The 23,321-nt window shown below is 52.1% G+C and overlaps 10 protein-coding genes across 10 annotated transcripts; 5 read left to right on the plus strand and 5 right to left on the minus strand.

The window, feature by feature from the left end:
• Nucleotides 1-23: 23 nt before the first annotated feature.
• Nucleotides 24-2,344, minus strand: HMPREF1541_09475 (uncharacterized protein; the record flags this gene model as incomplete). The annotated part of the gene is made up of 3 exons (XM_008714149.1): nucleotides 24-1,270; nucleotides 1,315-2,075; nucleotides 2,127-2,344. The coding sequence occupies 3 exons, from the start codon at nucleotides 2,342-2,344 to the stop codon at nucleotides 24-26; spliced, it is 2,226 nt and encodes a 741-aa protein (XP_008712371.1).
• Nucleotides 2,345-3,736: 1,392 nt separating this feature from the next.
• Nucleotides 3,737-4,693, plus strand: HMPREF1541_09476 (uncharacterized protein; the record flags this gene model as incomplete). The annotated part of the gene is made up of 2 exons (XM_008714150.1): nucleotides 3,737-3,851; nucleotides 3,921-4,693. The coding sequence occupies 2 exons, from the start codon at nucleotides 3,737-3,739 to the stop codon at nucleotides 4,691-4,693; spliced, it is 888 nt and encodes a 295-aa protein (XP_008712372.1).
• Nucleotides 4,694-5,736: 1,043 nt separating this feature from the next.
• HMPREF1541_09477 (uncharacterized protein) lies at nucleotides 5,737-6,507 on the plus strand (the record flags this gene model as incomplete). The annotated part of the gene is made up of 1 exon (XM_008714151.1): nucleotides 5,737-6,507. The coding sequence occupies one exon, from the start codon at nucleotides 5,737-5,739 to the stop codon at nucleotides 6,505-6,507; it is 771 nt and encodes a 256-aa protein (XP_008712373.1).
• A 202-nt stretch (nucleotides 6,508-6,709) lies between these two features.
• Nucleotides 6,710-7,344, minus strand: HMPREF1541_09478 (uncharacterized protein; the record flags this gene model as incomplete). The annotated part of the gene is made up of 2 exons (XM_008714152.1): nucleotides 6,710-7,102; nucleotides 7,213-7,344. The coding sequence occupies 2 exons, from the start codon at nucleotides 7,342-7,344 to the stop codon at nucleotides 6,710-6,712; spliced, it is 525 nt and encodes a 174-aa protein (XP_008712374.1).
• Nucleotides 7,345-8,088: 744 nt separating this feature from the next.
• Nucleotides 8,089-8,974, plus strand: HMPREF1541_09479 (uncharacterized protein; the record flags this gene model as incomplete). The annotated part of the gene is made up of 3 exons (XM_008714153.1): nucleotides 8,089-8,344; nucleotides 8,397-8,425; nucleotides 8,480-8,974. The coding sequence occupies 3 exons, from the start codon at nucleotides 8,089-8,091 to the stop codon at nucleotides 8,972-8,974; spliced, it is 780 nt and encodes a 259-aa protein (XP_008712375.1).
• A 34-nt stretch (nucleotides 8,975-9,008) lies between these two features.
• HMPREF1541_09480 (uncharacterized protein) lies at nucleotides 9,009-10,418 on the plus strand (the record flags this gene model as incomplete). Its single annotated transcript, XM_008714154.1, has 4 exons — nucleotides 9,009-9,035; nucleotides 9,910-10,026; nucleotides 10,082-10,200; nucleotides 10,277-10,418. 4 exons carry the CDS (start codon nucleotides 9,009-9,011, stop codon nucleotides 10,416-10,418), a joined length of 405 nt encoding a protein of 134 aa, XP_008712376.1.
• A 713-nt stretch (nucleotides 10,419-11,131) lies between these two features.
• Nucleotides 11,132-12,635, minus strand: HMPREF1541_09481 (uncharacterized protein; the record flags this gene model as incomplete). The annotated part of the gene is made up of 3 exons (XM_008714155.1): nucleotides 11,132-11,867; nucleotides 11,973-12,045; nucleotides 12,104-12,635. 3 exons carry the CDS (start codon nucleotides 12,633-12,635, stop codon nucleotides 11,132-11,134), a joined length of 1,341 nt encoding a protein of 446 aa, XP_008712377.1.
• Nucleotides 12,636-14,541: 1,906 nt separating this feature from the next.
• On the minus strand, nucleotides 14,542-17,025 carry HMPREF1541_09482 (uncharacterized protein; the record flags this gene model as incomplete). Its single annotated transcript, XM_008714156.1, has 7 exons — nucleotides 14,542-15,311; nucleotides 15,370-16,024; nucleotides 16,169-16,209; nucleotides 16,300-16,674; nucleotides 16,722-16,827; nucleotides 16,874-16,897; nucleotides 16,942-17,025. The coding sequence occupies 7 exons, from the start codon at nucleotides 17,023-17,025 to the stop codon at nucleotides 14,542-14,544; spliced, it is 2,055 nt and encodes a 684-aa protein (XP_008712378.1).
• Nucleotides 17,026-17,949: 924 nt separating this feature from the next.
• HMPREF1541_09483 (uncharacterized protein) lies at nucleotides 17,950-20,445 on the minus strand (the record flags this gene model as incomplete). Its single annotated transcript, XM_008714157.1, has 1 exon — nucleotides 17,950-20,445. The coding sequence occupies one exon, from the start codon at nucleotides 20,443-20,445 to the stop codon at nucleotides 17,950-17,952; it is 2,496 nt and encodes an 831-aa protein (XP_008712379.1).
• A 520-nt stretch (nucleotides 20,446-20,965) lies between these two features.
• HMPREF1541_09484 (uncharacterized protein) lies at nucleotides 20,966-23,314 on the plus strand (the record flags this gene model as incomplete). Its single annotated transcript, XM_008714158.1, has 1 exon — nucleotides 20,966-23,314. The coding sequence occupies one exon, from the start codon at nucleotides 20,966-20,968 to the stop codon at nucleotides 23,312-23,314; it is 2,349 nt and encodes a 782-aa protein (XP_008712380.1).
• Nucleotides 23,315-23,321: the final 7 nt, after the last annotated feature.

Here is a 23,321-nt window from a genome sequence, read left to right on the forward strand (position 1 = left end):
CAAGCCGGTTGGCATCGTTGCACCTAGACCATGATCTCGAAGATCAGCTGCTCCAAGGTGTCGGCGTGACGCGCCATATCCGGAGATTCAACAGACCAGAAGCGGAGCTGATCTAAGACCCTTCCCAAGCGTCCTCCAACCAAAGCTACTGGCCGTCCGTTCGATGAATTCGTTGAAAGAGTACGTCGTTGGGGTGCCTGAGCGGTTGAGCGCTCGGTAGAAGGACCGACCAGGGTCTCGTTGCCTCCTGGGATCAGATCAATGTTCCCGCTTCTGACGATAGCGAGGAGGATCAATGAGGCGCACATGATAGCGCGTAAGTCGTACCACAGACCATGATGTCGATGGGGGACCGATCGCGTTTCCAGGATAGTGAGGTTGCATTCAATCCCGCGCAGGATGAGATTCCAGAGCACGCTGGCTGTCTCTGGCGCAAGCGACGCAGACTTGTTACTACTGGCGTAGCCTGTGGGGCTAGCAAGGGGTTGCTGTGGCTGCAGTCTTTGTGGCTTGGCATGGATCAGGTAGTAGAGGAAAGGTTGATACAGCCACGACCGCATCTCGAGAAGTCTATTTTCCGTTGCCCAGCTGAGCTCTTGGGAGACTGCATCGATCGTCAGGCCTGCAACAGATTCTCGGCGTGGGGCTCTGATGGTCGAATTGGTCTCATATCGTTGCATGGTTGGAGGGAGATTGGCATACCAGGAAGACACCTGGGCCTCGAACTCGACCGCAATATCCAGGTAAGGCTCGATGTGGAGCCAGCTCTCACGGTTGCCAGTAAAGAACGTGTTGATGATGCGATTGCCAATCCTGCGGAGCGCCACTTCGGTGAGATAATAGTACCAGCTTTCGGTTTGGCGAACGGGCAGATCCTCTTCTGTTCGGTTCTCGATAGTAGGTGAGAAATGCTCTGACAGGCCTGACTGCGCATCACTATTGCCTGCAGCGTATGTAGTGGGTGATGGTGGCGAGGGTGGGCTTGGGAAAAGCTTTGGAAAGTCATAGTCGGCAATTTCGGATTGTGGTAGTGGTAGCTCAACTCTGAATTCGGCCTCGGACTTGAAGCATGACCAGTAAAGTCGCTGTTCTAGACGCGATTGCTTTCGAAATGATTCGCTAGCTGGCTGGAGGCGTGCATGGCCTGGCTCAAGGACGGTGAAGTTGTCTAGCAGACGACCATTGGTTTTTAGATAGAGCTGATATGTTATTGATGCTTGGTGAAAGTGTTGCCAAGACAACATCGGTCTGAGCGTATACATTAGATACACTTGTATAGTTAGCCATGGCCATTCAAGGAGGCCAGTCGCTTACCTCCTGCAAAGAAGTGGCACTGTGCAGACAAGACAGTCTGTTTGAGTAACCCAATCCTACGACATGCAAGCACAAAACAGTGCTCCCCCATCTGAAGCTCTTTGAGATTGGCAACTTTCGGGGTTGTAGCATCGGCTGGGAAAGGCTTCGCGACCGATCCAAGAGCACATGCCAGAAGAATGCAGCACGACCAAGCGTCCCAGCCCAGGCCATGGATCGACGCTTGCCTACTCTTGAGAATCAGTGTATCAACATCAAGTACAGGGTTCTTGGTGTGAACGTTCTGCAAGAAACTGTCAACTAGAATTGGTATGCGCTCGTCGTCGAGCGGGGCGACCGAGTTGTGTAGCGCATAGTTATCTCGCTCCGGAGATGTGGAAGAGAGTGGATGAGGGTCTGCAACTTCCGGATCGGTCAAGAGTGGCTGAATAAGGTAGTTACTGTCAAAGCGCTGTGCAAAGATAGGCCACATAAGAACAGTGTCGGCTGTGGTTCGATGCGGGGGAATATGTGAGAAGTCCCTCGAGGGCTCGGTAATCGGTGGAGCTAAAACGGGAGGACTGGTGATGAGGGAAGATACACCAGGCGAGAATGGACTTGGTCTCGGGTGCCCGGCGGTTTCCTCAATGGCAAAAAAGCTCGCCGACTGCTCCCGTGTGCTTTCAGGTTTGCCATTGGCTTGCACCACGGCTTTGAGGTCTTCGAGCTGGCGAGTAACGAGGTCGAGACGGCCAGTCAGGGTTTCGGCAACGCTCTCGAGGCTGTTGTGGCGACCTTTAGTTGGAGATTGAGGAGTTTTCACAAGAACTTACGTTTGCTTAGGCGGTTCTGTTAGGTAGATGCAGTGATTGCCCGCCGCTTCGCATAGCGAGCAGACCGGGCGCTTCAGGTCGCATTTGACTTTTCTGTTCCGGCACGTTTGACAAGCTGTCTTGCGACGACCAAGCACTGAGGGTATTTCTTGATCGCTTCGACGCCTTTTCAGACCCCTTATGTCGTTGTCTCCAAGGTCTTCGTCACAATCACCCATGCTGTTGCTTTTCCGTAGGTGGCGACACCTTGTGAGCTTGAAAATCCCTGCTGACAGAAGCCGTGCGGGCTACGGAGGAGACCAAGGCTAGATGCAGGCGAGGCAGGTCCATTTGCTCAAGCGAGTCTGCGCCAAGACGCCAGCCCCAGATTGCGGTCGCGTATAAACTTTTCTCCTGATCATCGCTATTAGGGCGGGCCAAGTAGACCTATGCTGTAGGGGTTTCTTTGGCCGTAAGCCACAGGGTAGTCATCATCCGAGTGAGGGTCTGTTCTTCTTTGCGTGGACGGCAAGAGAAAGTATCCACTGGATTGTACCCACATTGGGCATCGCCATCTTTGCCGGCACCAGCTTCATCTTCTTCCAGTGCATCATCTGCTACATCCCCTTGGTTTAACGCGATTACGTGGCTGGTCTGTTCGCCAGCAACGACTTCTGCAGATCGATTGCGGCAGTCGGATTCGTGATGTGGAGCGCGCCCATGTACAATAACTTGGGCATTGACCAAGGAGTTACGTAGCTCGGAAGGCTTTCATTTATGGGCGTTCTGGGACTGCAGTTCTTGTATAGCTATGGCGGGTGGATGCGCAGCAAGAGTCGTTTTGCTGTCAGTTGAAGTGGTCTGCTGGGATCGAATGGCATGAGTTAATGCAGCGCTTAAATTGACTGACCATAGAACAGGACTATTGTATCATGAATCGGGATAATACTCACCAATATCTTTCATCAGAACGGAGCCTCGTCACAGAAGGCGACAAGCACACTGGCCTCGTCTTGGCCCCCAGAGTCTACGATGGTCTTTCTCAGAGGACCCTGGATACGGCTAATGATTTAGTCGGTGCGAACTCATCGTCGTCCTACACATTCCTCGCCTTCCGGCTGGACCCAGAATTACACGCGCGACCGAGGGTTGACCTTCACAAGAACCCTAAGAACCGTTTACCAGGAGACACAAGCACAGCCGAGAACTAGGACGCAATATCGATCATCAGGTTTCCGGAGCCGGTATCCGAGTTTTCGCTTCGTGGGGCCCATTAAGGGAACCGAACCGCAGGATCACCCCTCACTCGTACCTAGCGATCTCTGAATTGCTGTTGTGGTTGGGGGGCAGCGGCCTTGGCAACCTCGGCTCCTCGACTTCCGCGTCCCCCCCGCTTCCGGTACTTACCGTGTACATGGATTCTGACAAAGATGATGTCCTGTTTGTGGGCCGTTGTAGAGGCGACTTTCAGCCTGGGATCCGTGCCTTGCAGCTGAAGTAGGTTACTTTAGGTTCACTCGCACTAGCTCTTCTGCGCGGCTCTACAGTTTTTCCCCTGGCCATTCCAAGAAACATCGTTAAGTGCGTAAAGGGATTGATGCCACCTTTCGAGAAAGGTCCTTACGATCAAGATGTCAGACCTCAGATGTTCAGACGAGCTTCCACGTCATCCCGGTGAACAAGTCCATGACCTGCCCCCAGCCGTCCGACGAAGAGTCCAGAACCGAATAGCACAGAGAATTTGGCGTAGGAGGTCCCACCCTTTTCCAACCATCAGAAGCCAAGAAGACTAACAAGATGTCACATGCAATGCAGGTCAGCGACAGAAGGAGCTCGCGCGCACTGTTCGCAATGAAAATACTCAGAGCAACTTGATCATTCAACAGCAGGCACCGGACGACCACACTCTCTCTACACTTAGCCCGAGGCCGGGTATTGCAGCGATTCGAGATTCAGATATCGCCCTCTCGGAACTTATGGAAGGCACCTCCATGCAGACAGTTTCGATGCGCAATCTGTCGCAGATCGAGATCAGCAATCTCAAAAGATTCTTTGAAGCTCACGCCATGAACGACAGAGCTTGCGGCTCACCAAGGGCGGACATGCTACTAACTCTTACACAGTTCAATGTGTTCAGAGCGATAATCATGAATTGTACCTTACTCGATGTCAGTTACCAGGTCGTCTGTGCAGACGACTCAATCTCACCGTTCTATAATGGTGACACGGTGGAACATGGCAGGCGAATACCTGCCGCACTGCAACCGACTGATCTTCAGCGGAGCCACAGCCATCATCCTTGGATTGATATCGTCCCAATCCCGAGGATGAGGGACAATCTCATTCTCGTAGATGACCTTTACGACGACGACGACGTGTGCATTGCTATGATGGGATTTTGCAGCAGTCCCCAAAAGCAGATCGGACTCCTGGTATGGGGCGATCCTTGGACAGTTGACAACTGGGAGGTGACAGAAGAGTTCGCACGCGACTGGGGCTGGGTGATTAAAGGCTGTAATGAATTGCTCGAGTCAACTAATCGGTGGAGGGGGCTTCGTGGAGAAGAACAGTTGAGATTATTTCCTTAGACGGCAGCGCGGTATCCAATGAGTCCGCGTACAGGAGGCACGACAGTTGAGGTATTGCGCTTAAGAGATTAGTTGGTGTTGTTTTGTATTCGTAACTCCTGTTGCCATCTAAAGTTTCCCACAATCCAACGATGTTGAATGTAATTGCAAGCAAGGTATCAAGACCTTCCATACCTAGGCCCTTGACAAAGCCAGAGGGTATGCAGTGAAGACCTATGACGTTCTGCATGCCGACGCGTTCGCAGATCAGAACTTCTCTACCAGCCCTCCACCAATAGTAATTACCTATCGGAATTGGATCCTTGAACAACCAATCACTGCTCCTCCTGCTCCGTCAAGTTTAAAGCGGGGCGACGCAGCATAAGCAGCTTAATTTATGGATATTGCAGGGGGGGCTGGTTGTACGTAAAGTCATTTTGAGGTTTGGCTTTAGGTATGGCAGGCACTGATTTGTGTAACCATTGACAACATTATATGTTCAGTGGTGTGCATGTTCACAGTAAGATCTATGCTGTACGAGCAGATGCTGATACGAGTCATTCGCTAGAGCTGCATTTTATAAAGCGACCAGGACAAATTCTTCTTGAATTTGTCAACGCTGTGATCGTTTACGATTCATTCATCGACTGGCGGCATTCGGTCTTTGATTCGCCAGCAGAACCGGCACTTTTGATTTCCCCCGGTCTCACAGCTACTCCTAGCGTAAGTCGGTACGCGGCCACGTTAGATCTCCATTGACCAAGGATATAGAGCGCTTGAGATCACAGAGGTACGAGCCGCGCATCAGCCCCATTCCTGCCTCGTCACCATGGAACATGCGGATGAGAAGCCCAGCATCGAGCATCGAGACGGTGCCAGTGGTGATACCAGAAGAAAGCGAGTCTGGAAAGCATGCGCAAGGTGTCGGGTAAAAAAGTTGAAGGTGTGTCGTTCCCCTCGAGAGGTCAATGAGGGCTGCACACTAAGCTTGGGACTGTAGTGCGATGGAAGGTACCCCTGCAATCGATGTAAGACAAGTGGTATTATATGTGTATCTGGTTCTCATGGAACTCAAGCACGTGAGAGGTGAGGACGCAATTTTGGCCGAACCAGTTGTCGACCGCTCACAAATAAGCAGCAACCCAGAATTGAAGATTCTCCAACAGACACAATCGACGTTGATTGAAACAATCCACAAACTTTATTTCATGGTCCGCACAGCACAACCCTGGACTTTCGGCACGCCTAAGGAAGATAGCAATGGTACTCCAGTCATTGAAGACATTGTTCGAAGGGTTCAACATGCGCAGACTGAAATGGCACATTCGAGGGCTCAAGATACGCCCATTGCGACAGAATTCGAAGCAGCAGACCCCTGTCACGATTTCAAAGAATATGCTATGACAGCACAGCAAGAATTGTGGCAGCTCAACCACGGTCTTTCTACCATGATGCCCGCCAACAACAGCACCTTGAGTTCGACAGGCTGGACATGGGATCAGACATTCGATAAGACCCATCTATCAAGCATCAATTTCCCTCATGACTTTCTACTTCAACAGGACAGCCAGTCAACGTCGACGGCCAAGAATCTCAACAGCAATACGCAACTTCAGGAATTCATGACGCTCAACGAGCCATTCACGAAGATGAATATGAACACAGGTGAAACAGTCCCAGGAATGATACAGCCTTCCGAGAACTGGGCGAGTATATCGCATAGTAATGGCCAAAATCTTTTTGGCGGAAGGTCGTCTGAGTATATCGAAGGGCTACTAAGAGGTCTCAACGAGTTTAATGAGTTGGCAAAAAGTGTTGGTCTTTGCCGCTCATGATCAGACAAATTTACAAGCAAGACTGAGTAAGCCCCGTGGAAGAGAATTACAGTAGTCCAAAGGAGGGTGTGGGTTGATCTTATCTACCATCGTATCGATCCTATATTACCTTTCTCCCGCTTTGTAGCTTTCGTGAGAAACAGTATTTAGCCTACGAACGTCTGCATCTGTCAGATATCTGTGTCCATAACCTCTGAACGAACTAGGTCCACATCTCCTCAAACTGCTTTGCGCCCGGAAGCGGCTTAATCCAGTCTGCTCGTTGCTTGACGAAAATCTCAAGCTCGGGGTGCATCTGTCCATCGGTCAAACTGAAATTGTCTACCGTTCCTTGACGGAGGAAGGATACATCCGGGAAGCCCGAGCTGTCCCGCGCCATCAGCGTCCCGCATTTCGGACAAAAGTGGTTTGTCATCACGTGTCCGGTCGGAATTGTCTTTGACTGAGCCAGTTTTGTCAAAGTCTCCTTCCCACGGAGCCAACGAATGGCATCGTTCTTGACAGTGAAGCTTGTAGCAAACATAGTAGCCGTGATCTTATGGCAGTCGGCGCAGTGGCATAAGAAAGTATTGACAAGGCCAGGTTTTTTCAGAGGCTATGTGAGACGGTGTTAGCTTTTCGGCTCGTGTATTCTGATGCCTTGGTCTCATCGAGATTTTATGCAGATTCCAATTCCTGCTTCCTGGGGCTCGGGGTATCACTCACAAAGGCTAGCTGAACAGAGCCACAGTAGCATGTAGCCGTGGCTTCGTCGTCGGAAGTCCATCCATCACCGGCTAGACTCGACACGGGGTAATAGGGGACGGACTTGTCGGCAGGGCGGGCGATATTGGCCATAGCGATTGCGTTAAATGTTTGGTCTTGCAGAATATTCGAGCAGAATGAGGGACACAAACCGCCATTAAGTACACATGCTAACATCAATGATGTGTCACAGGATCCTCGGCTTCACCGGATTTTGCTTTTGTGTCAAACCGATCTTCCGACCATCAAGCCTTATGATTAGACCATTGACATTCGCTACTGAATATCATGGGCCCTCGTATAGCGGAGAAGACAAGCTATGAATCCGCTAGACCCCGAGCTTCCGAAAGTTTCACTACGCTCACCCAATCCCTATCTTCCTGAGCATGGTGCAAAGAAACTCATTCTATACATGTCCTGCACCTTAGTCCTGCTTTTGTTGAGGAGATGTAGCTTCATCCTCACCAGCCGGTGCCACTAAGCAGAGTATTGAAGTCAGGCAACGCTTAACGCAAGCTTGTATGCCTGGAATCGTTGCTCTTGAATATGGTCTCCGGGCACCCTCGGCAGCCTTTCCGAGATGCCCGTACCAACGTCACATGCGTTCTTGGTATGAGCCGAAGCCTTCATGGTAGCTGCACTGCATATCAGGACCGTTGCCGCCTGGCGCAGCCCAACGGGACTAGCTGTTGAAACCGAGCCAGACTACACCAGAGAGTACATCTATTAACTATATTTCCCTGCTCTCCGAATTTCCGCACATACGTTTCGATTCCCAGTTCACATATTCTACATTGCATTCTTTCAAATCCGTCCCACGCTCTGTTTTTCTTTGCAATGTCACACCATGTCTTGGTTATCGGTGGGCATGGCAAGATCGCCCAGCTGCTCACCCCGCTTCTGCTCCGGCGCTCTTGGACAGTCACAAGCATGATTCGCTCTCAAGATCAAGTAGCGGACATTGAGAGGCTCGACGTCGACAAATCAGGCAAGCTTAATGTCTTTGTCCACAGCATCGAGGACGTAACAGCACAGGAGCATGCCGCCACTATCCTTGAGAAGGTCAACCCTGATTATATCGTATTCTCGGCTGGTGTGTAAAGGAGTCATAATAAACGTGGGAAACCTACTGACGAGCTTTACAGGCGCCGGAGGCAGAGGTGGACCCGATCGAGTAATTTCGAAACATTCCCACCCCAGGATCGCGCGAAGAACTGACTATTGCTAGACTCTTAAGATCGATCGAGATGCAGCCATTAATTTTGTAAAGACTGCATCAGTTACTTCATCTATCGCACGATTCGTTCTTGTATCGTACAATGGTAGTCGTCGTACGGCGGCACCATGGTGGGATGAGGCTGAATGGGACCAGTATAACCGATCTGTGAATAATGGATCGGAGAGCACATATTACCAGGCTAAAATCACGGCGGATGAGTTCCTTCACGACATTGCACTCAACTCTGAGTCCATGACTGGTATCAGTCTTCGTCCAGGCGTGTTAACAGAAGCGGCCGCAGGCGGTGTCGAGCTCGGGAAGACCTCAGGGGTTCAAGGTACTGCAAGCCGGAAGACTGTCGCTCAAGTTATTTCCGCTTTACTGGCAGCTCCTGATGTTCAGAGTGGTTGGATCGACCTACTTGATGGGAACGAGGATATCGACCGAGCAGTGCAGAAAGTAGTCGAGGACCGTGTCGACACCGCTGAAGGAGAGTCTTGCTAAATGTACTACAAGAATATGATTCTTGCTGATAAGCATGAAAATGATGCTCCCGTTCCCTAAGGTAGATGTTATTGTGCACGCAATCCTTTTCCATTCCTACAGATCTCAAAAGTTAGAGCGTAATCATCTAGAGGCTCCCCGGCGCTAACACTCTACCGCTATCAATATATAGGATACCCACTACCATATGTACATGCGTGAAGGCAAGGAATAGAAAACAGCGTTCAAGATCCAGTACGAACTTCGTATGCCTTCAAAGTTGGATGATAGTGAAGATTATTGGTCTGACAAGGGTGAAATATGGAGCCGAGGTCTGGTACTGCTCCAGGTGTTTCATCGATTTGAAGCTCGCGCCTTCACGATATATGTTGATGAAGCACGACGTGAACTCCTGAGGGCCTTATAATGGATGTGACAGTCCTGCGCCAGCTGTGAGGCATTGATACTAGCCCGACTACGGCTTTGCCGGCTGTGTGATCACGTGGCCAGTGTCATTCTCAGCTATAGCCCAAATCGAGCCAGAGCTGAATTCAGCTGTCACATATGGTCCTCGGAGTCGTGGTAATTCAGCGTTTCTGAAATATTATTCACTGAGTGTATCGCAGTATGTCTGACTCGACTTTGTTCTGTCTTGAGTTCTTGAGTATTTCTGCTTCTTGTGAACAATTGTGAAATGATGCCTCAATACACCAAAAGTCAGAAATTCGGGACCAGCAGGACAGAAGTCTTGCGAATATCTCCTTGAATAGTGAATAGGTTTGACCGGACGTCGGTTGTCGATTGCGTGATAGCAGATCACACTTGACCAAAGTTCAAGTACTCTTTAACAGGCTAAAAAGTCTAATATTGTTCATGACGACACAATCTAGGATTTCAGACTAGGCTGTTACCATGTCAGCAACTCCAAAGCGGACTTGTTACTGATATTTGTCCAGATCCCAACCTTTGTGCATTATGAGCTTGTACCTTCTGGCTCAGGTGTCGCCCAGAAAATGTCTGAAGAAGTAGCCATCGTTGCCATCATTCAGCCAGCTCCCGGGAAGCTCGACAGGGTACGTGAGAACACAAGCCTCTACGAGCTGCTCCCGCCCTGACTGAGACATTGAGGTACGGGAGCTCTTCAAAGCCGGGCTCGAATACATGCAGGCCAATGAGCCAGAGACTTTGGAATTCTCAATCTATGAAGAGCATGGCGAGGCTGGAGTGAAGCTGTTCATGGTTGAAAGGTGAGACGACTCTGACTGTAGATGGGATGAATATTCGTCAGCTGTTGCTGTTGAAATAAGGTTGACGAGTTTTCAGATATGCCTCTCAGGCCGCGATGCACAAGCACGAGAGCTCCGACAATTATAAGGCGTTTTTCAAGACTATGATGGACGAAGAGATCTTAGCGGGGCCGCCCACCATCTCTAAGGGGAAGTACTGGCTTGCTTTGCGCCGATGATGGCAGCCCAATAACAGTCGGAAGAAGTACAAAAGAGCAGAACGGGGAGATTTAGATGAACAGATTTGTGCCATGGCCGTCCAGGAAGTGCGGCTATCTCATTGCTGCCCGTCCAAAACTCTATCTCAACCTCTGAAGTCTGCCGACCACCTTGCTGTTCGGCACGACCTCTCATTGCTTTACTGCCATTCTGATATTATTGCCTGTAGTTTCCCTTGGTCTTTTGTCTTTGGGACGCTTGACGACCCTGTAGTACAATGATTCTCTACCATGCCCCCACATATGCCGTTGTCCAAAGCAGCCCTCCTCGAGGCACTTGTCTCTGAAATACACGTGTCATGACCACCTTACGCGCAAAACCTTCGTTTGTGGGGGGAAGCATCGTGGTAAACCTACAACTCAAGGATCCTTTCTTCACAACCCCATCTGCAGACTTCAATTCGGAGCATCGCAACCATTTTGACACTTGGGAGCCAGGAGTGTCTCGAGGATTCGCAGCCGGACATTCTGCAAGAAGTGCGACATATAATACATTGACCTTGGTGACCTGGCAATAACTGTGCTGTTATATGGGCCTCAGCTGCTGGTACAACATGATAGATCGGTTCACACCTCCATAAACACGTCCGGCCCAGAGTTCCTGAACATGTTTTCCCCATCTGCTTCCGAACGCCGACGCCTGGGCTCCCAGGATCCCCCGTTTCTCCACCTCCTTAGCGTGAACCACCCACAAACAGCGTCCAGACATCGGCATTAGGGCTGACGACCGCGCCACTCGCATCCGGCGCACCATCGGGGTTCACATCATCGTACGCAAACGCATAGCCTCTGCCATCCAGCTCCGCATCATGCGTCGCCTTCGCGTACCAATTAGTCGGGCTATTCAAGTAGTAGCGCCCGACCGGCAGCTGCGGCTGACGCTGCCCTCCCTCCAGCAACAGCGTGGATCTCTGCAGAGCGGCACAGATGCGCGGCGTCGCCGCGAGGATGACATCGTTGTCGCCGTCTTGCCTGCCAAAGACGCCCTGGCAGCCGAAGATGTCGAGGGCCGAGGGCTTGGCGAAGCTGCGGCTGCCGCCCGGGCAGACGATCTGGCCGGATGTCGTGGAGCAGCGCATGTCGCCCAGGTGGTTCTGCGAGTTGATGATGAGGGGCTCGGAGGCGAAGCGGGCCCAGACTTGGTCAACGTACGAGGTCCAGTAGTTGTCGAAGCCGCCGCCGTGGGCGGCGATGTACTTGCCGGGAGCGTCGACCCGGAGGATGTTGCCGTTGGCGTCGGTCTGGCAGAGCTGATCCCAGGGCTGGTTGTCTTGGCGGGCGCGGGAGACCATGGCGTTGCAGACTTGTCTTGCGGCATCGCGGGCCAGGCCCAGGACGATTTGCGGGGGCGCGCCGTCGGTGGTGGTTAGGCGTTGGCCAACGGGGAGGCCGACGAAGTCGACGAAGGAGCTGGAGGTGGTAGGTCAGTGGGATGTTGGAAATCCAGCCACGGTGTGTTTTATTTATGGAGCATGTCACAACTTTTGGAGAGACGGGAAGGGGGGTGGCGCTTACAGATTGGCGTACAGACCGCCCTGAGCGCTATAAGTCATTTCAGCAAATCCCCAAAAGACGCCGGCTGATGGATCTGTAGTCTGTTCAGCAAAGAAGTCCCCCAGAGATCGACTTGTCTGTTTGCAACGTACCGCGGGGATTCAGCGGGTCCGGCATCACGAGCTTAGCGGCGCCGTTCGAAGCGTCTCTAAGCGTGTAGAACTGGAGCTGGCCAGCGGCAAAAAAGATACGACCAGAGCTGAAGAAACCCGGCAACCTGAGGGAAGTGGTGGAGCCTTCCGGACCCAGAGGGATAGCCAGATTCTGCGGGATAGCTTGGGGTACGTTGGGGTCGCTGGCGGTTGGGTAGAACCAGTTTCCGTTGGCGAGGAGGAACATGACGCGGCCCTGTGGATCTTGGGCCGCGATGTAGGCATTGACGGCGCCGCCCAAAGTGTTGACCAGATCGACGCGTAGATCGGGCTCGGCGGCGAAGGGGTGCATCTGAGGCGGCTTGTTTCCAGGGAAGGTGCCATTCAGGGTGTTGGACTCGCTGATGATGATGTCGGATACATCTCCTGGTTGGACCGGCACGCCGATTGCTTGGCGACGAAGGGGGACTGCAAAAGTGGAGGGAAGCAGAGAGGCTGCTGCCAACAAAGACCATGTGAAGAAAGAACGCATATTGTTCAAAGGAGTGACTAGGGTCAGGTGCCCAAAAAGAGTGACTGTATCAGTTGGCTGGTGGAGAAGGTAGCAGATACCCCGAGGGCCATGGTCTTATATAGACAATATACTGTAGCTTTGACTTCCAAGCGCCAGTGGCATGTCGAACACCAGAGCAGGAGATTGTGTGCAGGTGAAATTGCGAATTGACCTTCTCAACCGTAGAACGCTACCCAAGTGGGCAACCAATGCGCCAGTGAGTGTGGTGGTGTACACTGTATGCATTAGACTTCGACAGAATGCAACGGCAGCCAGGGGACTCGGTCGTCTTGGTGTGGCCCCGGACAGCTATCGATTGATCTGCAAGGACCAGGGGACGAGGATGCACCGTGCGTGCACAGCCGGGAAATCGTAGTGTGGGTCTGCATGGGGACTGTGCCAGGTCTCGACCCCTAAGAGAGGTCAACTTCGGACGAGCAGATCGAAGGAGGCGACTAAAGCTAGTCATCGTTGCAGGGCACAAGACTTTCGGATTGGTAGTCTGGGGCGCCATGTAGGCTGAGTATCAACTCATCGTAGCGGAATAGGCCAGACTGGCCAGAGGCTGCATTGTCTCCGGCATGTTGCGTACACAACCACGAAGCGAGCAATGAAGATACTATCTGCAGCACAGTACATTAGTAATAATGTACTGACCGAACAGGGACATCCATGAGCAGGGTCTCGTTAGGCGTGCTGAGGCTCTCGGAGCATTTGCAGTCGTGACATGAGCCGGAGATTCTCGCCGATGGAGTATAGCGTACGAACACGGTTCCTGTGGCCCCATTCAACGGCCGAAAGCTTGGTGACTGGTCAAACATACTTGCCTTTTCCATGACAGGATCGCACTTGTATAGTGTACAACGATCTTGCCTGGAATCGATCAGGGTTGTTAATGCTAGCCTCGAATCGTGAGCTCGGGTACAGCCGACATCGGGTACAGAGTATCCTTGATGGAGACATAGTCGACGAGGACGGCGTGGAGAGAGCTCCAATATTTGAGACACACGCTTTGGCCGTAGTAGCGACTTCATGGCGAATGCCAATGTGATGAGGAAATTCATCGCTTGGAGCCAATAATCTCACAAAGTCGCAGTGGGAAAACAAAAATGCCACCAGGGTGACCTACGGCGTCGCAGTGAGAGGAGATAGTCTCTGGTAGTTCATAAACCGAAAACGGTTCGCACGCAACATGATGCATTAGTGCGTATCAGACGAGATTGATGTTACGACCCGCTGCTGGCAGCGCGGTGCGGGGGGAGTACCACTTTGTCAATACGTGGGTACGTGTGAGGCCTGTACTCGAGCATAGAACCGGGAGGAGATGTATCGAGCTTCTCAGAGAAATTTCTGGAGTAGTCATGATGTAAATAATGATCAGCGGATGAGGTTGAGATGGTGTCATACCAAGTGAACGAACGACGAGGAAAGCTGCAGATCCGGGGGTTCGTCTTGGCGTCTTGGCAAGCCCGCCGTGCATAGTCACATACCTCGGTAGCTACTCTTTACAAGCTCTTAAACTGCTTTGAAATTTGTAGCGCTCATACAATCACTTGATTAATCTCCGATACCACACATGGTTGCAAGCTGTCACTAGGCGAGTGAGTGTGTCTTCATCAGTGTACCTCTACGACTACTTACGACCATGCTGGCAGCGTAGTATCCTTGCTCGTCTTCGAAGCCGAGGGATTCATGAACTAGATTTCATGGTCTCCCCAAGCATGTGGCATGACTCTCGCCCATCTTGCAGCCGCAGAAGATCGGTGACAGTCCTTTTGTGGTATATACACTTGCTGAGATGCCAAGACTTTCACTGCCTGCTGCGGCTCCGGCCCGCTCCTCGCGGCGTACCTTTTTCACACAACATCGCCCAAGGACTGCCTGATCAGGTTCTGGAATGCTTCTCGCCCCGTATCACTCGGCCCATCACGTCACCCAAAAACTGCCTCGTCTCCCATAGCGGTAGGATACAGGTAATCGCAGTACTGGTGAAAACCCAGATGAAGCTGATGACTACCCAGGCCGTGAAGAAGGCTCTGGAGAAGATGTAGTGGCTCAGGAACATTGGTATAGGCACAATGAAATCCATTATTGCCGGTATTGTGATCGACGCAGTGATGGCGACTGTCAGAGCCGATCGTAGACGTTCTGGTGACTCTTCCAGAAGCTGGTCGCGGGACAGTGTTTGGGTGAGCCTCGCAGGCTCTTGTTCAACGTCCGTCTCGTTCTTTGCAGAGTCACCGGAGGACGTCGGTGCATCAGAAGGTGGTTGTTTCTCTGTTGGGACACTAGGTACGGTCGGAACAGGGGTCGGTGATACTTCATCAAGGTTAGCATTTTCGGCGTTGATGGCCCTGGTGATCTCCCAGTCGAAGTTGTCAGGCTTGATCAAAGTGACAGTAGTTGAGACAATGCCTCCCACGCTGATTGCTGCAAGGTTTCCAGCAAGTGTGGAGTACTCCGAGTTCGTAGTCTCCAGGGTGAGCTCGCCGTAGTAGACCTGTGCTGTTACGAGCCACGCCGTGAGACCAGCCGCTAAACCGAATAGAGCTCCGGATATGGCAGCTACACGTGTCTGCTTGCGCCAAGTTATGCTAAAAGCCACGGGAAATACTGCTCCGCCGATTGCCAAGCCCATGAACAGGAAGAGCCAACCTGTGGTTAATGTCAGCTGCTCCAGGTTTAACAACAGGACAACTTGACAGAAACCTACCAAGATCTATCCCTATTGCGTGCCATATCACGGCAAACAGACTCATCATGAGACCGAATATTGCCACGTTTATATGGCTCACTAAGATTAATTCTTTCGGAGAACTTTGAGGCCTGATATATGTCTTGTAGACATCGAACGTTAAGACCGAAGACACGGCGATCAATTCTGCCGACGCACAAGACGTTACAGCCATGAACAATGTGATTAGCAATGCTGCTGCGCCATTGCTGCCCAGGACCGCGCTGGCGGAGAACGCGGATGCCAAGCCGCTGGAGATCTGAGCTCGCGTCGGTACCTCGGGATAGGTGGGGAAGGATGGGCTGTCTGTCAATGCAACAGCCGCTAATCCCATTGTCGTGGCGAATCCAAAGGGGATAGCAAACCACGCCAGGCCACCGAGGATATATGCTCTGACCGCGGTCGATGGCCTGGAGGCGATGGCACGCTGCCAGTAGGCCTGGTCCAGAAAGACGGTACCTGACCCGGAGCAGAGCTGAATTACGCCAAAAATGAGTGCTGAATTGGACTTGAGTGTTAGATAGGAGCCGTCCTTGTTGCCTGCGACTGGCCTCTGCTCGCCCGCCCGCACGAGTAGGTCATACATGCGGCCAGGACTGCCGATCAGATCTATCTGGGCGTAGATTTGAAACATCTGTAGATGCCGGGACATGTGAGTCAGTAAGTGAATTCAAACCTGAAAGACTGTTATGGGTAGACTAGGTCCGGGACGGGCTTAGGACTAGAGGAAGGGCGCCAAATTGATTGACCCAGCCCCTTCAGCGCCTGCACGACTTACAAAGTACAATATGATAATCATCACGACTATCGTATGGGAGTCTAGTAAATGAGTTATCAGCCGATATGCTTTGGACCGATGTCGAAACGCCTGCCAAAAGTTGTTGTTGAAGGGGGAAGAGGAGGTCTCACAATCGCACAGAAACGTCGCTCGCAGTCCTCCTGTGATGACATACAAGACGACTCCCAGAGGTATCAGGAAGATCGCTGCGTAGACATTCATTCCGGTCAACGCCGTCAAGACCGCGCTACCTCCAAGAAGCAGCTGCGAGCCGACGAGGATATTGGTGACCAGAGAGAAGAACAGGAACACGCAATGAGCGAGTTTTCCATAGCGATAAAGAATGATCTCCAGAAACGTGTGGCACCGCGGAGCATTCATCTTCGTCTTGCAGGCCAGGATGGAGAAGATGAGGATCTGGACGGTGGCTCCCGCCGCATACCAGAACGGACCGGCGACGCCATATGTGTAGGCCACAGTCGAGCTTTGCAGGAGAGTTGCGGCCCCTCGTAAACATCAGCGGGAATTCTAGGAGAGAGATCGACGAACCCACAAGTCCAGGCAGAGACGATGCCGGCAGCGATTAGCCCAGGTTTGACGCTGCGGCTGGCTGTATTGAACTCCTCGCTTGTCTTTGTGCTGTAGCTGGTGTATCTATTCTGCAGGATGTGAGCACGGAGGGACACAGAAGCTGGTTCGATGTACCTGAATGACTGTCAAACCGCACATCTACCAAGGTTAGAGGATTTTACCATCGAGAGAGGCCGGATTACCAGAATAGTAAAGAATGCGCCGACCCCGATGACGACCCCATAACCAACACCTGATGGTAATGCAGTCTCAACCTGCTCAGACATAATGTGCCGTCCACTCTATCTGTATAGACGATAAGCAAGGAAGTGGTGGGCAGGAAAAGTCGCAGGGACAAAGGCAAGATCGCGTGGCAAGATTGCGACTTTCTTATATAGTTTCTATGCAGTAATCCTGCACAGTACTAGAAAAGGCTGAGCGCGCCGTATGGCTGGACTATGCCACGCAGCTGCCGTACACGTTATCGGCAATGCAGACGTGGGCACCCTTTGCCCAACAAGGGCGTCAATGGCGCACGTCAGATCTTCCTTCTTGACAATCGTTGAAGCGGCATAGACCGTTCTCGACGCTAACGTCTCGCCATTCTCGCGCTTTGTGACATGATACGCTCATTTTGAGGCGTTATCATGAACGCCGGCTGGTTCACAAGGCTTGGCTTTCAACGGCGCAGGTACCGAGTTGGTGATCCCCGAGCAACGTCAAACCCCCACAACCCCAACGCTGCTCTCTTGCGCGGGAATTCTTTATCGAAGGTGTTTCACAGATAACGATAGCCGACAAACCTGCTCGCGGCGGTGATCTGCGTAATCGCCTAAAAATGAGTAGGCCCAGAAATCATCACTGCTGACAGGTGAGGAGTAGTATCGCTGCTCTCGGAGGTTTTACCCCAGTTGCCGTTTTACCAAAATAGGAAGGAGCGATGCCCAGGAACATACAAAGGACGAAAGCGTTGATAAGGCGTCTGACGGCTCGAAATGAAACCGCAAACATCACCTTTCAAATCCACGGCTCCTTCAATTGACGACGACGCGATCTCTTCGTCTTGATGGAAAGACTCCGGGAGGCAGGATCGTCGAGATATCGAAGAAACGTGCGCAGCATCCATCCTTGCCATGAATAGAGGATCCTTTGCTCGTCTAGTCGGCGCTGTTCTTGACTCACCGTGCTGCTCGTTATCGACGGGCGAAGTATTACCACGGGCGATAACTGCCCCAATCCATCATGTATTGCCGATTGGTCTGCATCTCTGCTCGGACAGCCTGCATCATGGCTGCACGTGGGGCTCGCCGTGCGGTAAAGATCTCGAACTGTGCCACAGCTTGCTCAATCAAAGTGTCGACGCCAGAGACGATAACCCAGGGTGACCCAGTCGATGCCCGAAATTGCGCGATCTGTTTGGTGAGCGCAGTTTCCTTCGTCATGTAGGCCATCTCCACCACGACGCCTCCTGACGGCGATTCCAGCCACTGTTTGGGTATCTCAAATTCCGAGCCAACATTGCCTTCGATGTGCTCGTGCGTTACGCATGAGACCACCATGGTGGGCATGCTGAAGCCTGCCTCCCAAGGCTCGTCTAGGGACTCCAACACTCGAACCATGTCGCTTGTTGAACCATTAGTCGGTGCAGATCGCTTTGATAACCAGTCATTAAAGTGGTTCGCGACGGCACGTGCGTTTGAGGTCGTCCTATTGTACACAAAAACATTCCGACAGCCCAATTGAAGCATGGCATAAACAGCTGCTCGCGCCATACCGCCTGCGCCCACTACAAGGCCGGTGGTCTTGGAATGGATGACATTGCGTGGTGAGAGGCTCCGATTAAGGCAGACTTTGATTCCGACAAAGTCTGTGTTGTCACCGTGCCAGCCAGCAATATTCCCAGCCCTGTTGCGGTTGTACGCTTGTTGTTCCAGGGACATCAGCCTGCCGTTTGAATCGATTCGAAGAGGAATGAGGGTGTTGACAGCGCCTATGGCTTTAGCATTTGCTGATAGCGAAGATAGCTTTTCCACGGCCTTGACTTTCCAAGGCTGAACAACACTGGCACCGCCAAAGTGGCTGTTCTTGGCAAGTGTTTCCACTTCGTCCCAGGATGTGATGTTTCTCGTCGTATAGGAATGGTGTAGACCCAGAGCTTCGTATGCGGCGTTATGCATGGCGGGTGACAAGGAGTCAGAGACGTCTCCGCCAACTATACAAAACTGAAGAGCATCAAGCATGAAACTTGTACCAAGAGCTCTGAGCGCTTGAGAAGAAGTAAGAACCGGCGCCAGCATGTCAGCATCGCCTTGACCACCCAAAGACAGCCCAGGATGCGTGACTGAAGTCAGAAGCGGGTTTAAGGCTTGAGAAGTCCGCCCTAGATTTCCTGTATTGAAAGCAATCAGCGGTGCCTTAATCTGCAGCTTCGATTTGACCTCGTCACGAAACCAATCCAATGATTCGTGATCTTCTCGAAACAGAGCTGGAAGCATGATCCTAACATAATCGCAGTGCAATTCGTCAGCCTTTTTCAAGAGATCGAATAGCAATGGATCATGCCATCCGAGCTGCGTTCTTGCGCTTCTGAACGTGCCGATAATTCGAGTATGGCCTCGGGTGGCGATCAGATTCACGAGACGTTCAGTGTCCAGTTCAAGGTCAAGTGACAGGTATTCGATGCCCAGGCGGAGGCCATGGTTGAGGATGGCAGTCAGGACATCGGGTGAGAAGCTTGCGAGTCTGAGTGATATGATGATTGGTGTACCAACGTAGCGCCGAATTGAGGCGACCAGCTTGCTGAGGTTCTTCGTGAGTGAGGGGTGCCACCTGTCAACGACAAGTTCAACAACATCACCAGCAGCTTGCAGGGATTTCAAGTCGAGGCTATCTCCATATCTCGAAAGCGGGACTTCGAGAGCATGGGTATATGCACGTGCCTGCAAATGCACGTCAAGTGCGAAGGGAGAGACAGGACTGGCATCGTTGGCATTGCCGGTGATGAGTCGCACGAAACGAGAGAAATCCTCTTGAGCTTGCCGGAGCTTGAACGAATATACTGGAGATGTGCGATCGGTGAGTTCCTCATCAGGTATACCACTAGTGTCATCTTCCAAGTTGTAGAACTCGAAGTTTGAGCATTTGCGGTGACTTGGATCCCCAGCTTCGAGCAGTCTAGCAGACCTGTCTCCAAGATTCAACAATGACCTGATCCGGCTCATGTCGCGAACAAGATATACAACAGGATTGGTCAGGCAGTATTGCTTGAGGTACTCCTGCAAGCTGCTTGTGAGACTACCAAGTCCGCAATCAATGACGCAGCGGTGCTTGTTCTCTTCCAACATTCTGCGAGTGACATCAACGTCTTGTTTGTGGAACTCCTCGCTTCCATGGAGTTTCAAGTAGTCTTGTCGTGAAAGGCCTGTAACACTTTGAAAGAAGTGATCTTCTGTTACGAAGCGCCTACCAAGTGCAGCGGCAGCGATCAGCCCGAGTGACCGCTTCCCACTGCCACGTACACCGACCAGAACAATGGAAGCATCAGGAGAGAAGGTGCGATTTGTGGTTGCAGCCGATGGAGTTCCATGGTCACTGCATGCTCCGTGGTGATTGAAAAGGCCATCTCTGTCGAGAGAGGGTGGCTTTTGCATTATCCGAGGCGAACCAGGAGCGGAACGAGTCGCCCGGTCTTGTGAGGGGGTGCTCATTGCTTGTGAGAACCGCAGCTGGGAGAATGAGGATTGTCGACTGACCTCACGGGCTCGTGAGGGTGGCAGAGCCACGTTTGTTCAGCGGAGAGATTCTGGGGATCCGAAGATGTCGCCTATATCCTGGCGGCCAACATGGTCACCATGGCTCCCAGCCTATCACAACATTAACACAGCCTCATTATAGCGCAGCAGTGCTGTGATCCAGCGCAAAATCGTGCACAAGCTGCAGAGTGTCGAGGATGAAGCTAGAGAGGAAAGTGGTTAGAGCTCGCCCCGCGGGGAACGAACCGAGTTCTTGCGCCAAGCGTCGATCTTGAACAGCAACCGAGACTCTGAACCCTGCAATCCTGCGCCCATGTCTCCAGTGCTTCTTATGTATGGGACACAGTCCAGGATTGTCGGTGTGTGAGAGAGCATTCGCCATCATGCATGTACCAACGAGAAGGATGCTCGGGAAGCTGCAAATTTCTCACCTCGAAGTGCCCCTCCACCGTCGGCATTGAACGCTCGATTCACGATGTCGGCTCCGGGTGGCCATGATGCCTCAAGCAACGGGACCACCGCTGCAGAAGATGCAGGTCCTTCACGGACACGTACAAGAGTCTCTCGCGCATGCACCCGTTGTAGACAGCGGAAGGACCGGTGTGACGGGGCGACACCAAGCTGCGCAAACTGCCTTAACGCAGACCAACAATGCTCTTACGATCCGATCACCAAGAAGCGAGGCCTTCCAGAAGGCTATGTTAGAGCTGTCGAGAAGCTATGGGCAGTTACATTTGCTCGCGTCACAGGCCTCGAAGACTACATGCTCCTGATGCTTCATCAAGATCGTGACTTGCTTATGAACATATGGAATCACCGGGAGGTAGGCGAAGAACTGCACTCGAGGTGGAAAGATTCGCGCCTCTTCCAGGAGCTGGAAGCTTTTCTGACTGGTATCGACCACTCGGCTGCAGCAGGATCAAAGCGCAAGAGAGACAAAGAAGACGAGGACGAGCTCGACGGGAGCTTGGACTTGAACGCGATCCTTCCGCCTCGATACGCCCTCAAGAGCTTCAATGGCGTCCTTCCCGGTTGCGAGCCATTAGATACTCCCGAGGCTCGGACGATCCAGCTGCCTCCTGCAGCCTCTGAGCTACTCAGCCACTACTTCAAGTTTACGCATTGCTGGTTCCCAATTCTGGATCGTCCGCAGATGCTTCGACGATGCTATGAGATGACAAGAACCGCCACTGAGATTACGAGTAGCAACGGAGACCTCGCTGTCCTTGCTGCCACCCTCGCCTACACGTCCCGTCACGCAGCCAAGTTAAGAGGAAACGCTGTGCCTGCTCTCCTAGACTTCGCTACCATGTCCAAGCTTGCTCGTGAATGTGTGCCAAGTACTCAGGGCTCTTTCAGTCTTAACCATCTGCAGGCACTTCTCGTTCTAGCTCTCTCTGATACTGCAGTTGGTGCTTGGGAGTCCGCCTGGCGTTCTGTCGGTCTGGCGGCGCGAAGCTTGCTTGAGCACTCTGACGGTCTCATTCACGGCCCGCGGGACCGGCTGGCGACCCACCAGGGATGTCTCGTGCTGGATACCCTGATCAGTATTCAGCTCGACCGGCCACCCCAATTCCGCCGTTACGATCACACTGCAGAGTCATGCCTCAGACCCGACGGTCATGAGGAATGGGAAACTTGGCCAGGAACCACGGCGCCTGCTTTTGTGATCAGCTGTTTCAACGGTCTGACAAGATTATCAGCTCTCTTGAATAACTACTTCTGCGAGCAACAAGCGCTTTCAAGCGATATAGCAAATGTCAGGGCTGACGAAGCTATCAACCAATTCAATCTGTTATCATTAGACTATCCACCCGCATCACAGCTGGGCAAGTCAGAAACAGGTCCGCCGCACCAGAATTGGTTGAAGCTTACGCATCTTCTAGCAATCGCATATGTGACGAGTTTAGAGCCTGAAAAGGTCGAGTCGTCCATTGCAGCCCTGACATCGGCCAGCAAGGTACTGAGAGAGCTTGAGAAGAAGGCAGCATCGGAGACAGCATTTATGCCAGCGTGGATCATGGGTCTCATGTACCCTATTTTCCGTCAACTGAAGTCGCTGGTCGATGGCGCTCGCTATGTTCCTCCGACGAGGCACATCTCAACTTTGAGGGCGATAGCGAAACAAATCTCAGATGTCTTCTGGCCAGTTTCTGAAGATTTGACTCAGCTTCTGGAACTTATAGTACGAGTCCAAGTGGCTGCTCCGGTATCGAAGGAGCCTCAGTGGCAGCCTGGTAGTTTGCCTTCTTCGGATATACCTGCCCAGCCTCCCCGACGTCAGCCATTCTTCCCAAGCGACCCCTTTGCGCAAGCCGAAACAAGTCGAATGCCCCGGAACATCAGCCAGCATCCAAACTTCATGAATGGCTCTGGCAACCTGCAAAGCATTGGTGGGCCTCAAGACTGGAGCAGCAGTATAGACATCACAACGGGCAAGACCAACCTGCGGGATGGTGGCCTGACAATGCCAGCCGGAAGTGGCAGCTTTACTGTTCCCTCTGCTGGCACATACAATCCATCCATCGCTACTTCACCGAGCTTCCAGGGTGACGAGATTGATGCTCTATTCCATGAAATGGCTCAGCTTGACACCACCGAATGGACAACTGGAAGGAATCAAGGCTTGAGGGACTTTGGATTCGATGACTTGACATTCGAGCAATTTTGTAATGATCCCGATCGACTTTTCTCTGCTGGCTTTATCGATCCTCAGCCGGAAAATCTAGGCCAGCGAGCAGATTCCGACTTCAACATGCCTGCCATACTACCACAATCGCACAATCTCGCTTTTGATATGTCAAGAAATTCTTGGAATGGGTGAAACGCAT

Source organism: Cyphellophora europaea (assembly GCF_000365145.1).
Source record: "Cyphellophora europaea CBS 101466 unplaced genomic scaffold supercont1.10, whole genome shotgun sequence".
Lineage (NCBI taxonomy): Eukaryota > Fungi > Ascomycota > Eurotiomycetes > Chaetothyriales > Cyphellophoraceae > Cyphellophora > Cyphellophora europaea.